Raw genomic sequence first — 15,217 nt, forward strand, 5'->3', positions numbered from 1 at the left:
ACATCAATCCTTCTGTCCCTATCTATCTGTCTATCTATCTATCTATCTATCTCTTATCTATCATTTAGTTACCTATATCTACTGCTGTATCTATGTCTCCTTCCTCTCTCTCTAAAAATCAATAATAAAATAATAGTAAAAATAAAAAAATAAAGTGTGGAATATGATGTCCATGTATCAGTTTCCTTATTCATCTGGGTGAAGAATTACGCGAATTGTTTTATTTGTGTTTTTCTGAACTATTTTCCTGTTTCTGTTTGAAATTTTTCAATGTGTTTCATACAAATGTGACTCCTTCTAAGTGCTCTAAATTAAATATCTCCCCTGTTCTAAATTATTTTTAAATCCACCAAAGGGACAGTGAGAGAACAATCTAAATATCATATATATACTCAGGAATATCTTTACACTTAGGAATATCTTCAATCTGTATAATCAAAGGATGAATCACATGTGCCTGAGAGGACCACGCCCCCAGGAGAAAAGTCATGAGGGACTCCTGACATCTACCCCCAACCCTCTGCCTCTCCCAGGCCCAGGGCTGCTTCTTCAGCTGTGCCAAGGGCTGCCCCGCACTGTGCATGAACTTAAGCCCAGGAGCCTGGGAGAGGAGCCACCTAACCTCCATTCACCCTGGAGCTGGAGGACGAGGGAAGAGGCCTGGAGGACACACCATGATCAAGGTTAAGTTGTTGCAGAAGGATACCCATGCTTACTTTATGATCTTCACACAACATAGTGAAAAACCAGCAGTAAGTTGCCTGTCTCAAAATGACTGGAAGTTATATATTCTAACAGACCACTTTTTCCCCCAAATCCTGAACCATATATATTTGATCAGTGTAAAAGGATCATTGGACAGGAAGAAGTTAGAACATCTATGCACTAGATACAATGATCCTCAAGGTAAAAATAAAATTGGAAGAGATGGCGTACAGCAGTTCTGTGATGATCATTGCGTGGAAGTTCAGAGCAGCAACACAGTGCAAGTCCTCCAAACAAGAGTTCATGCAGGGCATGACAGACTTAGAAAGTGACAGCACAGAACCCCAGATAACCAAGATGGAACAGGAATTGAAAGGACCAGTATGATTTAAGGATTTTTACCAGTTTACTTTTTTTTATCCAGTTTACTTTAACCAAAGGACTTGTATGCATGCATATTAGCATAACCAATGGACTCAGACACAAGGGCAGTGGGGGCTTGCCCTGGGGGGTGGAAATGGCGGTGGGGGGTGGGTGGAGGGGAGAAAGGGTCAATCAAGGACAAAGGAGACATATGTAAAACTTTAGACAATAAACAAAACAACAACTGTGATGCATCTATACAATGGAATACTGCACAGTTGTAAAAAAGGATGAACTCTTACCATTTGCAACAGCATGGATGGATCTGGAGAGCATTATGCTAAGTGTAATAAGCCAGTCAGAGAAAGATAAATATCGAAAGATTTCACTCATTTGTGGAGTATAATGAACAACATAAACTGATGAACAAAAGTAGACCCAGAGTCACAGAAGCATCGAATAGACTGTCAAACCTCAGAGGAAAGGCAGGGGAGGGTGAGGTGGGAAGAGATCAACTAGTGAACTCATATGCATATATGCATAACCGATGGACACAGACAACAGGCTGGTGAAGGCCTTTGGGGGTGAGGGGGCGGAGGGTTGGGAGAGATCAGTGAGGAAAAAAGGGAACATATGTAATACTTTCAACAATAAAGATTGTTTTAAAAAAAGATAGAAATCAACCAATGTAATGCCTGACATTAATAGAATGAATGGGAATAAAATCACATGGTCATTTCAAAAAGAAATATTACCCAATAGAATGGACTGTCTTAAAGATTAAATCAGACAATTTCTACAAAATGATAAGCTCAGGTCATGTGACATAAAAAATATCTAAATGTATCTCTTATACTTAATACTTTAAAATGTTTTTATTGAATTTTTAGAGAGAAAGAGAGACAGAAACATCCATGAGAGAGAAGCATTGATGGGCTGCCTCCTGCACAACACCTAGTGGGGATCAAGCATGCAAAATGGGCATGCCAGCAACCTGTAGGGGCATGGGACAATGCTCAACCACCAGAGGCACACTGGAGAGGAGTATTAATCAATATTTTGTGAGGCTCTAAAGGATACCTTTTAACTGTTGATATAAGTGTAAACTCCCTAATTATTTTGACAAATGTGTCAGGAACCAAGTGTGTGGTACCGAAGATTGCATATCAAAGGAGTGCAGTTCTGCCATATTGAAGAGGAGAATAGCAATTCTCTAGGGACATCAGGGCTGTGTCCCACCCCCAATCAGACTTTGAAGAAAAAGGGAAGTCAGGGGTGGGGTAGAGTAATAGGTCTTTTGGCCCTTCAAAGCAGGTGACATGAAGACACGAAGTCATAAAAACTAATAACGCTGGACTTACAACCTGGTCTCCTGGGATCAGAGAATCATTAGGAAAATTTTCCTTTCTGTTTATTCTAGAGGCCCAGAGGGAAATCATGTGCTTAGAAGTTGGAATAACACAAGGGAAATGTGCCTGGTGAGCAGGTACAGAGAGAGCTGTAAATATCTCCCCTGTGCAGTCCTGTTTGTACAACGCTGGGGGACAGCACATGGCTGTTGCTTTTGATTCCTAAGCTGCTCAGGAACTGATGCTTCACTCCTTCCTTCTGTCTCATGTCAGGACAGAGCTTCAGTCTCATCATCGACCATCCAGGGAGCAATTCAGACTTCCACACAGAACCTCCTACTCAGAGACCCATCCAGGTGAGCCTGGGAGGCCAGCAGGTACATCCGGAAAGGGTCAGCGAAGATGGAACCTGAAAAATTTTACCTGAGTCACTGTGTCTAAGCAGCCTATCCCAGAGACAAGAGACAAGAGGAGTGCAGTGCTAGAGGCTCAGGGAAGGATGTGTTTCTTTCTAATGCCTTTCAGTGTTGCTGGCTGCCTGCATAACTTGGCTCATGTTCCTTCTTTCATCTTAAGCCAGCTGTGTAGCATTTTCAAAGTCTCTCTGAGTCCTATTCTTTTGTTTCTCTCTTCAACATTAAAGAACCATTGTGGTTACATTAGTCCCACCTGGATGAGCCTGGCTCATCTTCTATACTAAAGTTTGCCGATTAACAACCTCGTTCCATTTGCTCCCCTAATCCTCTCCTTGCTAAAAGATCTATCATATTCATGTACTTGGAGGCTGGAGAAACAAGAGAGAAATGTGCCTGAAGAGCAGGTATGGGGAATTATAAATATCCCTTCATCTCCAGTCTCCCATCATGTGTAAACTTAGCCTGGGAGGAGTATGGTTATGTTTATTTCTCACCGTTATTTGTCTGTTCGTAGTCCCAACTCTGGCTGGGGACTGAGGCTGCACACCTTCCTGCTATCTTGCCTGTGAACAGAACTTCAATCTCTATCATCAGCCATTCAGGGAGGAATTCAGACATCCCCATAATGACCTTCCTCTCACGGATCTTATCAAGGTGAGTTCAAAACCCAGCTGACCCTGCATGAGAGAGAATTGAAGCCAGGAACATTTACCTGTTGTCACCTGAGAGCTCATTCTACTTAGCCCAGAGGCAAGAGATTGCTGTTTGTTTGCTTGATTAATTAATGTATTTATTTCAGTGGCTACATAAAAATTCATAGTGTGACTGCTCCTCACACTTTTGATGGTTTTTCATACTCGTTATCATTACATTGCAATCATATCAATGATATTAAAATATGTTTAAATTATGAAATTCAAACTATGGTTCTAATCAGGGGTGGTCCCCTTCCCTGCCCCCCACCCCCACCCAAGAGCCATTGAGCTATGTCCAGACAGATTTGTGACTGTCACACTGGAGAGGGGTGAGTGGAAGCATGGATGCTGTAAACAACCTTCAACTCACAGGACAGACCTCACCACAGAGAACAGTCTGTCCCAGATGCCAACAGTGCTGAGGCTGAGAGACTCTGAGTTAAATAGCACCACCATTTGGACAGTATTATGTCATATGCGAATAATGACAGTTTTACTCCCTACTTTCCAATTTGGATGCATTTTAAGTTTTCTTCTTGTCTGATTGGTGTAGCTAGGACTTCCAGTTCTATGTTGAGTAAGAGTTGTGAAAGTGGACATCCCTATCTTATACAGGTTCTTAGGGAAAATGGTTTTAGCTTTTGCTTTTCAAATATGATGTTTGCTATAGGTTTGTCATATATGGCCTTTGTAATATAGAGGTACAAACCCTCTATTCCACCTTGCTGAGAGTTTTTATCAAAACTGGGTTTTGTATTTTATCAAATGCTTTTTCTGCATCTATTTAAAGGATTCTGCAATTTTTGTCTTTCAATTTGTTTATGTGATGTTTGATATTTATTGATTTGTGAATATAGTACTAGCCTTGGATCCCTGGAAAAATTCCAATGTGGCCATGGTGTATGATCTTTTTAAGATGTTGCTGAATCTGATTTGTCAATATTTTGTTGAGGATTTTAACATCTATGATCATCAGGGATATTGGCCAGTAATTCTCTTTCATTGTAGTGTCTTTATATCATTTTGGAATTATGATAATGCTGGCCTCATAAAAAGAGCTTCAGAGGCTTCCTTCCTCTGAAAGTATTTGTAATAGTTTGAGGTCGGTAGGTGTTACTTCTTCTTTGAATGTTTGGTAAAACTCCCAGCTGAAGCCCTCTGGCCCAGGGCTTTTGTTTCCTGAGATGTTTTTTTATTACTGATTCAATTTAATCAGTTGTTATTGGCCTATTCAGGTTTTCTGATTCTTCCTGATTCAGTTTTGGAAAATTGTATGTTTCTAGGAATTTGCCCATTTTGTCCACATTGTCCAACCTGTTGGCATGTAGTTGTTCATAGTATTTTTTTACAGCCCTTTTTTCTGTGGTGTCAGTTGGTACTTCACTAATTCTGTTTCTGATTTTGTTTATTTGGATCCTCCCTCTTTGTTTCTTGATGAGTCAGGCTAAAAGTGCATTGATATTGTTTATCTTTTCAAAGAACCAGCTCTTGGTTTCATCGATATTTTGTATTGTTTCTTTGTTCTCTATGTCATTTATTTCCACTCTGATCTTTACTATTTCCTTCCTTCTACTTACTGAGCTTTTCTTGTTGTTTTATTTCTAATTTTTTAAGTTGTAGGGTTAAATAGTTTATTGGAAATTTTTCTTGGTTCTTGAGATAGGCCTGTAGTGCTACAAACTTCCCTCTCAGGACTGCTTTTCCAGGGTCCCATAGATTCTGGGTTGTTGTGTGTCCATTTTCATTTATTTCCAGGAAGTTTTTTTTTTCTCTTGATCTCATTGGTAGTCCATTCATTGTTTACCAAAATGGTATTTAGCCTCCATGTGTTTGAAGGTTGGGGTGTTTTTTTATAATTCAACTCTAGTTTCATGCCATTGTGATCTGAGAAGAAGCTTGATATGATTTCAATCCTCTTGAACTTGTAGGGACTTATTTTGATTTCTAACATGTGGTCTATCATTGAGAATGTCCCATGTGCACTTGAAAAGAATGTACATTTTGCTGCTTTGGGTGGAATATAATTAATTAAATCCATTTGTTCTAGTGTGTTATTTAAGGTCGCTGTTTTCTTTTAGATTTTTTGTCTAGAAGATCTATCCACTGATGTCAGCAGGGTGTTATAGTTCCCTACTATGATTGTATAGCTGTTGATCTCTTCCTTTAAGTCCTCTAGAAGTTGTTTTTATATATTTGGTTTTTCCTATACTGGGTGCATATATGTTTAATAGGGTTATATCCTCTTGTTGTATCATCCCTTTAGTATTATATAGTGATCTTCCTTGCCTCTTGTTATGGCCTTCATTTTGAAGTCAGTTTTGTTAGATATGAATATTGTTTCCAGGCTTTATCTTCACTTCTGTTTGTATGAAAATTTGCTTTTTCCATCCCGTAAATCTCATCCTGTGTGAGTCATATTTTTCTCAGCTGAGTCTCTTATAGACAGCATGTATTTGGGTCATATTTTCTTATTCATTCAGCTACCTTACGTCTTTTGATTCAAGCATTTCATTCACTTACACTTAAGGTTATTATTGATAGGTACCAATTTATTGCCATTTTAATTCTTTATGTCTTTGGTTCTCTATTTCTTCTCATTATTAATGTAGTCCCATTAACATTTCTTACAATGCTTGTTTGGTGGTGTTAAAATTCTCTCCCTTTTTTTAGTCTGGGAAGCTCTTTATTTCATAATTGATTTTGAATGAAAGCCTTGCTGGATAGAGTAGTGTTGGTTTCAGAACCTCACTTTTCATTACATTGAATAAGTCATGCCAATCACTTCTTGACACAGTGTTGAGAAATCAGCTGAAAGCCTTATGGAAACTCCTTTGTAGGAAACTTACTGTTTATCTCATGCTGCCTTTAACATTATTACTCTGTCTTGAACCATTGCCATTTTAATATTATGTGTCTTGCATGGTTCTCTTGAGTTCATCTTGATTGAGACTCTGTGCTTTCTGAACATGTGTGAATTTTTCCTTTAGCAGGTTATCATTTTTATTCAAACTAGGTTTATATCCTTTTTCACTTTCTTTTCCTTCTCTACTTCTATGATATTGTTACAATTGAAGTTTTTCCAAATTTTCCTTAAACTATCCTCATTATTTTAAATTTATTTTATTTTTGTTTCTCTGTTTCATCCAGCTTAATTTTTATTCCTTTCAGTGTATTCTGAATGTCACATATGGTGTTCTTCATTTCTTTTATTTTAAATCTTTATTGTTGAAAGTATTACAGATGCCCTATTTTTTACCCCCCTTTGCCAACCTCCACTGGGTTATTGCCCTGCTCCTGGCCTTCAACACCCAATTGTGTGTGTCCATAGGTAATGCATATATGCATATAAGTTCTTTAGTTAATGTCTTCCTTCTCCCCTCTCATCCCTTCCATCTGAGATTAGACAGTCTGCTCCATGTTCCCTTGCTCCTCTGCTTCTATTTTATTCAACAGTTTATTTAGATTCTATGTTTGTTATTTTTATTTTTAGGTTATTGTTGATAGATATGTATTTATTGCCATTTTATTGTGTATATTTTGTATCTTTTTTCTCGTCTTCTTCCTCCTCTTCTTAAAGAATACCTTTCAACATTTCATGTAATACTGGTTTGGTGGTGATGAACTCCGTTTGCTTTTTCTTTTCTGTGAAGATTTTTATCTGATGTTTAATTATAAATGATAGCTTTGCTGGGTAGAATAATATTGGTTGTAGGTCCTTGCTATTCATTACTTTGAATATTTCTTGCTACTACCCTCTTGCCAGCAAATTTTCTGTTGATAAATCAGCTGACAGCATATAGGTGCTCCCTTGTAAGTAACTAACTGCTTTTCTTTTGCTACCCTTTTTTAAAAAATATATTTTATTACTTTTTTTACAGAGAGGAAGGGAGAGGGATAGAGAGTTAGAAACATCAATGAGAGAGAAACATCGACCAGCTGCCTCCTGCACACCCCCTATTTGGATGTGCCCGCAACCAAGGTACATGCCCTTGATCAAAATCAAACCTGGGACCCTTCAGTCCGCAGGTTGACGCTCTATCCACTGAGCCAAACCGGTTAGGGCTCTTTGGCTACTTTTAAGAATCTCTCTTTGTCTTTAATGCTTGGCATTTTAATTATGATGTGTCTTGGGGTGGGCCTCTTTGGGTACCTATTGTGTGGGACTTTTGTGCTTTCTGGGCTTTTAAGTCTATTTCTTTCACCAGGTAGTATTCTTCATTTCTGAATGGTTCTTATTCATGGTTTCTATGTCCTTTTTCATGCTGATGCAGTTCCCACTAAGTTCCTTGTAATTCCTATTATGTTCCTTGTAGTTTTCACTAAGTTCCTTGAGTATCTTTATTACTTTGAACTCTATGTCTGATAAATTGCTTACCTCCATTTTATTTAGCTCTTTTTCTGGAGATTCTTCCTTTTATTTCATTTGGGGATTGTATCGTTTCTCCACAAGCTCTTTCTTTGTGTTTGTTTCTATGTATTAGATAGAAATCCTATGATTCCCAGTCTTCGTGGGGTGGTCTTTCAAAGAAAGTATCCTGTAGGGCCCAGTGGTGCAGCCTCTTTTATCTCCTGAGTTGAATGCTATGTCCCTTGTGTGTGCATTTTGAGGGCTCTTCTGTTTAACCGGGTCTTGGTAGATGTTGGGCCATTTGTGGGTAGGATCCATCTTCAGGTTGCCTGACTGTGAGGCTGTTTTATAGGTGCTGATCAAATAAAACCAGAAAGAAAACAAAAACATACCAAGGAGCCCAACAACAAAAACAACTACAAAAGAAAGAGAAACATGAACAAGAATAATAAAAGAAGAAAATTATAAGAATACAATAAAAAAATGAGGTGAAAGAATATGAAAGGAAGAAGGGAGAGAAAAAATAAGAATAACAAATAAGAAAAACAGTGAAAAAGAAAGGAAGAAAAAATAAGGGAAAGAAAGAAAAATAGAATAAATAAGGAAAGAGAAAAATAAGAAATGTGAAAGATAAGAGAGAGACAGAAAATAATAGCAAAGCAAAAAGAAAATAAGGACATAAAAAAAACAAAGTGGAGTTCAACTAGGTAGAGTTTAATGCACTCTTGGGATCTCCTTTGTATACTTCTCTTATTTTGTCTGAGGCTGACTATTTTGTATGTTGACTTGGGACCTTCTAGTGGGGACTTTGTTGCTAGCCAACATTAGAAGCTGCCCACATTTGCTTCTTGGCAACCTATTTGAAGCTGGAAGTGATCTCCCTTTGTGGCTGCCTCCACTGAGCTTAACTGCAGAGGAGGGACCAGGCTGCTCTCCAAGGTCAGCTTCATGGCAGTGTGGGCCTCAAAGGTGGGTAAGCATCCCAAGGCACTTCGGGATCCACCTGGTCCCACCTATTAATGCCCACTTGCTATCAGATTTAGTCACTGAAAAAACTGTTTCTGAAAGGGCTGTTGGCAAAATCAGGAAGATGGGACCTCTGTATCTCCCATGAGGGGGAGGTGCCATTCAGACTTCAGGGAAGATGGTGGGTGTGTTCCTCTATCCCAGAGCCACACACCTGAGACTCTCCCAGAATACAGTGTAACCATGGTTCTCAAACTTAATTTATTCCAGAAGGCTGTTTGACAAGAGATTTGTTTGAAAACCAAACCATTTTTTCTACATTAGAAATAAGGTAAATCGAACTACTTCATTCCAGATCCCCAAATGATTTCCTGTTTTAACCATATTATACAGAGTCCATTTCTACAGTACTGTATAATCTAGAAACAAACACTTCTTTCCTTAATTTATTGAACCACCCCTTACTAGCCTTAAATGAATCACTGTCAGCACTCATTCCAGAGGTGCAGTATTTACTTTTTTACATATCAGTGCCTCCAAAACGCTGTCATAGGCTAACTACTTTTCTTTATCCAAATCAACAACAGTTTTTCTACTTCTTCAATTGCCTATGGTCTTTGTTTCATGAGCACTTTTACGCCCTTAGCAACATCAGCACATCTGATGGCCTCTTTAGGTTTTAAAATTGCGCTAATCATCCATTTCACCAACAACAAAAGCAAAACAAACAACAAAAAATTACATGAAAATATTCACAGCACAGTATACTTGACTCTCATTCTTTCCTTTGTGTCTTGCAAGACGCTTTTGATCATGCACAAAATTTGTTTGACACTCAAGACATGGTTTCTCTGAACAACTTGGTCAAGAACCAAATTGTTTGAGTTGGGAGACATTTGAGAACTGAGGTTAGACTGTATTTCCCTAACCTTGCAGGGTGAATCCACTCATAGGCAGATCCACTCAAGGGGTCTGCTGGAAGTCAGTAATTTCTATAAGTTCTTTCATGGCAGCCAATGGGGTCTGCTGAAAGTCGGTAATTTCAATCAGTTCTTCCATGAGGGGGAGTGCCAGTCAGGTTCCCAGGAAAGTTTGGAGAATGGCCTCTCCCCAAAGCCAGTCACTGATGCTTCCTGAGTCTGACCAGGCCTGTAGGTTGGGCCTCTGCAGCTGAGAGGAGGGGCTTGCACCTCTCAGGAAAAAATGGCTACTGCAGAATTGGGGAGGATGACTGAGCACAGGTATCCTGGAAGCTACTCTCCAAGTCTCTCTCTAATGCTTCTAATCCCAGACTCTTCTCAGGCGACTCTAGTCCGCACAACTCTCCCTCCACAAAAGCCAGGGTGAGTGGCTGTGAACTAAAATTCTGTGATCTGACTCTTTGAAAAACAAAATGGCTTCTTCTGTGGAGAACAGTATGGAGTTTCCTCAAAAATTAGAAAAGGAACTCCCATTTGACCCAGTGATACCACTCCTGGGAATATATCCTAAGAAATCAGAAATACCAATCAGAAAGAATATATGCACCCCTATGTCCTCAGCAGTGCAATTTACAATATCTAAGATTCAGAAACAGCCCAAATGCCTATCAGCACATGAGTGGATAAAAAAAGCTGTGCTACATTTACACAATAGAATACTATGCAGCTATAAAAAGGAAAGAACTCTTATCATTGGCAATCACGTGGATGGATATGGAGAGTACTATGCTAAGTGAAATAAGCCAGTGAGAGAAAGACAAGTATCACATGACCTCACTCACATGTGGAATCTAATGAAAAAAAAGAAACTGACAAACAAAACTGATCCAGAGACATAGAAGCATGGTACAGACTACTGAACCTCAGAGGGAAGGCAGGGGAGGGCGAGTGAGTGGGAAGAAACCAAACAAAGAACTTATATGCATATATGTATAACACATGGACAGAGAGAATAGGGTGATAAAGGCCTGGGCTGGAGGACAGGAGCAGGCTGGAAGAGGTCAATGGGGGAAACAAGGGAGCATATGTAATACTTTCAACAATAAAGATTTCAAAAATAAAAATATATAAGTAAATAAAAACAAAGTGGCTTTATCTCCAGCAGGCTCCATCGCCCCTTGCTGGTAGAAGCCCTGCTGCTTTTCACTGATGGATGCTATGTGGGCAGGTGTTCCTGACTCTGGCCCTGGAAGCTGGGGAGCCCAGCCTGGTGTACAGGCCTCACTACTCTCAGGGGAAACCCCCACAGCTGAGATATCCCTCCTCAACTTGGCCTGTCCTGTGGGAGTGGCGCCAGCCCCTCCCCAAACCACAATCTCCCTATCACTCTCAAGGTGGTTTCTGCCCTTCCTTCTTTAAAAGTCTCCTCTTCAGCTAGTCTTCAGTTGATAATTCAGAGCGAATATTCCCTAATTTAGTTTTATTGCCAGTTAGGTTCTGGGAGGAGTTACAAGAATAATCTGCCAAATGATGCCATCTTCAAACTCCCAAGCCTTCACTTTCTAAAACAACCATCTTCCTCAGGGTCTTTGTACTGGCTGTTCCTTCTCCCTGGGAAACACTCTCCCACTTAGTGTCTCACTCAGTCTTCACTGAGGTTTGTGTTAAAGTGTCAGCCGTTGGCAAGTCTTGGCTAAACTCTATATAAAATAACACCCACTATTCACTTCCTCCATTTGATATGATTTACTTTTCTTTATAGCCTCTTCACCATCAGATATATTATATTATCATTTTTATTTCATTACTAGAGGTCCTGTGCATGAATTTCAGCTCAGCCTGCACCCTCTCCAACCTGGGACCCATCAGGGGATGCCCAACTGCTGGTTTAGGCCTGATCCCTGTGTGATCGGGCCTAAACTGGCAGTCGGACATCCCTCTCACAGTCCAGGACTGCTGGCTCCCAACCACTCGCCTCCCTGCCTGCCTGCCTGATTGCCCCTAACTGCTTCTACCTGCCAGCCTGATCACCCCCTAACTACTCCCTGCCAGCCTGGCCAATGCCTAACTGCTCCCTTGCCTGCCCAATTTCCCCTAACTGCCCTCCCCAACTGGGCAGGCCTAGTTGCCCCCCAACTGCCCATCCTTAACTTTTCTCCCTTGCCAGCCTGGTTGCCCCTAACTGCCTTCCCCTGCTGGCCTGGTCACCCCTAACTTCCCTCCCCTGTCAGTTCGATTGCCCCTAATTGCCCTCCCCTGTTGGCCTGGTCCCCCCAACTGCCCTCCCCTGCTGGCCTGGTCACCCCTAACTGCCCTCCCCTGAAGGCCTGGTCACCCCTAACTGCCCTCCCCTGAAGGCCTTGTCACCCCTAACTTCCCTCCCCTGTCAGCCCGATTGCCCCTAACTGCCCTCCCCTGCCGGCCTGGTCCCCCCAACTGCCCTCCCCGGCATGCCTGGTCCCCCCCAACTGCCATCCCCTGCAGGCCTGGGTCCCCTCCCCACTGCCCACTATTGCAGGCCTGGTCACGCCCACTGCCTTCCCTTTCAGGCCTGGTCCTTCCCAACTGCCCTCCCCTGCTAGCCTGATTGCCCACAACGACCCTCCCCTGCCGGCCATCTTGTGTCCACATGGGGTGGCCATCTTTGACCACATGGGAGCGGCCATCTTCTGTGTTGGAATGATGGTCAATTTGCATGTTACCTCTTTATTATATAGGATATTATTGCTCCATCATTAGTTTGTAGACTTCTGTTTTTCAGCATCCTATACTCTGAACAGTGCCTAGAACATAGTCTATAGTCAATATATATGTCTCAAATGCATGAAAGATATCCTCAGTAAAACAGCAATATACACTACCTTTGAAGAACAGGTAGATGTTAGAAAAGGAAATTCTAATGAGGAAGACCAATAGAGAAATATTAATGGGAGCCAGATCACACAACAAAAATGGACATTATTTTCCTGACTCTAAAATATAAATGTGTCATTTATTCTCAGTTACTAATGCTTGCTAATGTGAATATTATTTATTTATTTATTTATTTATTTATTTATGTATATATGTATTTATTTAATAGTCACCTCCAACACATGGAACCAGGCAATGGTACACAAATTTCAGAATTTCTTCTCCTGGGATTTTCACAGGCACTGGAACTGCAGCCCCTCATATTTGGGCTATTCCTCTCCATGTATCTGGTCACTGTGTTGGGAAACCTGCTCATCATCCTGGCCGTCAGCTCAGACTCCCACCTCCACACCCCCATGTACTTCTTCCTCTCCAACCTGTCCTTGGTAGACATCTGTTTCACCTCCACCACCATCCCAAAGATGCTATGGAACATCCAGACACAAAGCAAAGTTATCACCTATGAAGGCTGTATCACCCAGATATATTTTTTCATACTCTTTGCTGTGTTGGACAACTTTATCCTGACTGTGATGGCCTATGACCGCTTTGTGGCCATCTGTCACCCCCTGCATTACATGGTCATCATGAACCCCCGGCTCTGTGGCCTGCTGGTTCTGGTGTCCTGGATCATGAGTGTCCTGAATTCCTTGCTAGAAAGCTTAATGGTGTTTGGTCTGCGCTTCTGCTCAGACTTAGAAATTCCCCACTTTTTCTGTGAACTCCGTCAGGTGGTTCAAATTTCCTGTTCTGACACCTTTCTTAATAACATGGTGATGTATTTTATAACTGTGCTACTGGGTGGTGGTCCCCTTGCTGGAATTCTTTACTCTTACTCTAAGATCATTGCCTCCATATGTGGAATCCCATCAGCTCAGGGGAAGTACAAAGCATTTTCTACCTGTGCGTCTCATCTCTCAGTTGTCTCCTTATTTTATGGTACAAGCCTTGGAGTTTACCTCAGCTCCACTGCTACCCACAATGCAACAGCCTCAGTGATGTACACTGTGGTCACACCCATGCTGAACCCATTCATCTACAGTCTGAGGAACAATGACATAAAGAGGACCCTGCAAAGATTCCTTGACAGGTAAGCTTTTCAACAGCCAACTGTACTAGGCTGAAGAAATGTCCAGGAATGCAGGTTTCTAACCTCAGAGTCAGAAGTCTGACACAAATTCATTCAATCTTTGAACCATAAGGAATTGGAAATATTCATTTATCCCATGGGTTAACATGAATTACTTTAGCATAATTTATTCTCTTATGATATATATCATTCCAAGTAATTTTTTTATTGTTTTTCTGAAAGAACAGTCATGAATTATACTACCACTAGGAACAAACTATACTTGGCTATAAGGCCATTTACATAATTTTATTGTAGAGGAAAATCTGAGACCAAAGTTTTCACTTATATGTTCATCATTATTTTCTACTAGAGGCCTGGTTCACAAGATTCATGCACTGGGGAGGGGGTACTTCAGCCTGGCCTACACCCTCTCAGCCTGGGACCCCTTGGGGAATGTCCGTAGTCAGACTTCCCTCTCACGGTCCAGGTCTTTCGCAGTCTGGTCTCCTCACTCCTTACTGTCCGCTGCAGTGGAAGCGGGAGAGGCTCCCATCACAGCGGCTGCACTTGCCAGCCATGAGCCCAGCTTCTGGCTGAGTGGCACTACCCTGTGGGAACACACTGACAACCAGGGGGCAGCTCCTGCATTGAGCATCTGCCCCCTGGTTGTCAGTGCAAGTCATAATGACCGGTTGTTCCGCCATTTGGTTGATTTGCATATTACACTTTTATTATATAGGATACCATTAGATTTTAACATGCTAGTATGTTTTATACCTGGTCTCCTAGTATTATAGTCTTCATTCTGTGTGTCCACATGCCTACCTTAGTCAGTGGCAAAAATTGACTACTCAATACATGTTTCCAAGAAGCGTCTTCATGGATACATACATTTTAATAAATAAAGTGATCTAATACAATTAGAGTTAGAGATGACCTTAAATATGATGAAGCAAAAATAGTCATACAATTTATTACTATACAAAAATATTTTTCATGCTGCATTAAAGTGTGGAATATTGACCTGGCCCAATGGCTCAATTGGTTGAGCAACCTCCTGTGCACCAAAAAAGTGTTGTGTGTTTGATTCCAGGTCAGAACATATACCTAGGTTGTGGGTTCCATCCCAGGTGTGGTGCATACAAAAAGCAGTCACATTGATGCTTCTATCTCTCTATCTGCCTACCTATCTATCTATTATCTATCATCTATCTATCTATCTATCTCTATCTCTGTATCTATGTCTCCCTTCCTCTCTCTCTAAAAAAAAAAAAAAAATCAATAATAAAATAATAGTAAAAATAAAGTGTGGAATCTGATGTCCATGTGTAAGGTTCCTTATTCAATTGGGAGAAGAATTATGTGGAGTGTTTTATGTGTTATTTTTTCTGAACTATATTTTGTTTGAAATTTGTCAATGTGCTTCATACAAATGTCACTCCTTTGACTAGTAAATGCTCTAAATTAAAT

The 15,217-nt window shown here is 40.8% G+C and overlaps 1 protein-coding gene across 1 annotated transcript; it reads left to right on the top strand.

Moving 5' to 3' along the window:
* Window positions 1-12,857: 12,857 nt before the first annotated feature.
* On the top strand, window positions 12,858-13,769 carry LOC139009861 (olfactory receptor 7A5-like). The gene has a single exon (XM_070413976.1). It carries the CDS (start codon window positions 12,858-12,860, stop codon window positions 13,767-13,769), a length of 912 nt encoding a protein of 303 aa, XP_070270077.1.
* The last annotated feature ends 1,448 nt before the right edge of the window (window positions 13,770-15,217 follow it).

Source organism: Myotis yumanensis, unplaced genomic scaffold, assembly GCF_028538775.1.
Source record: "Myotis yumanensis isolate MYYU_CA2020_CCGP unplaced genomic scaffold, mMyoYum1.0.hap1 SCAF_5, whole genome shotgun sequence".
Classification (NCBI taxonomy): Eukaryota; Metazoa; Chordata; class Mammalia; order Chiroptera; family Vespertilionidae; genus Myotis; species Myotis yumanensis.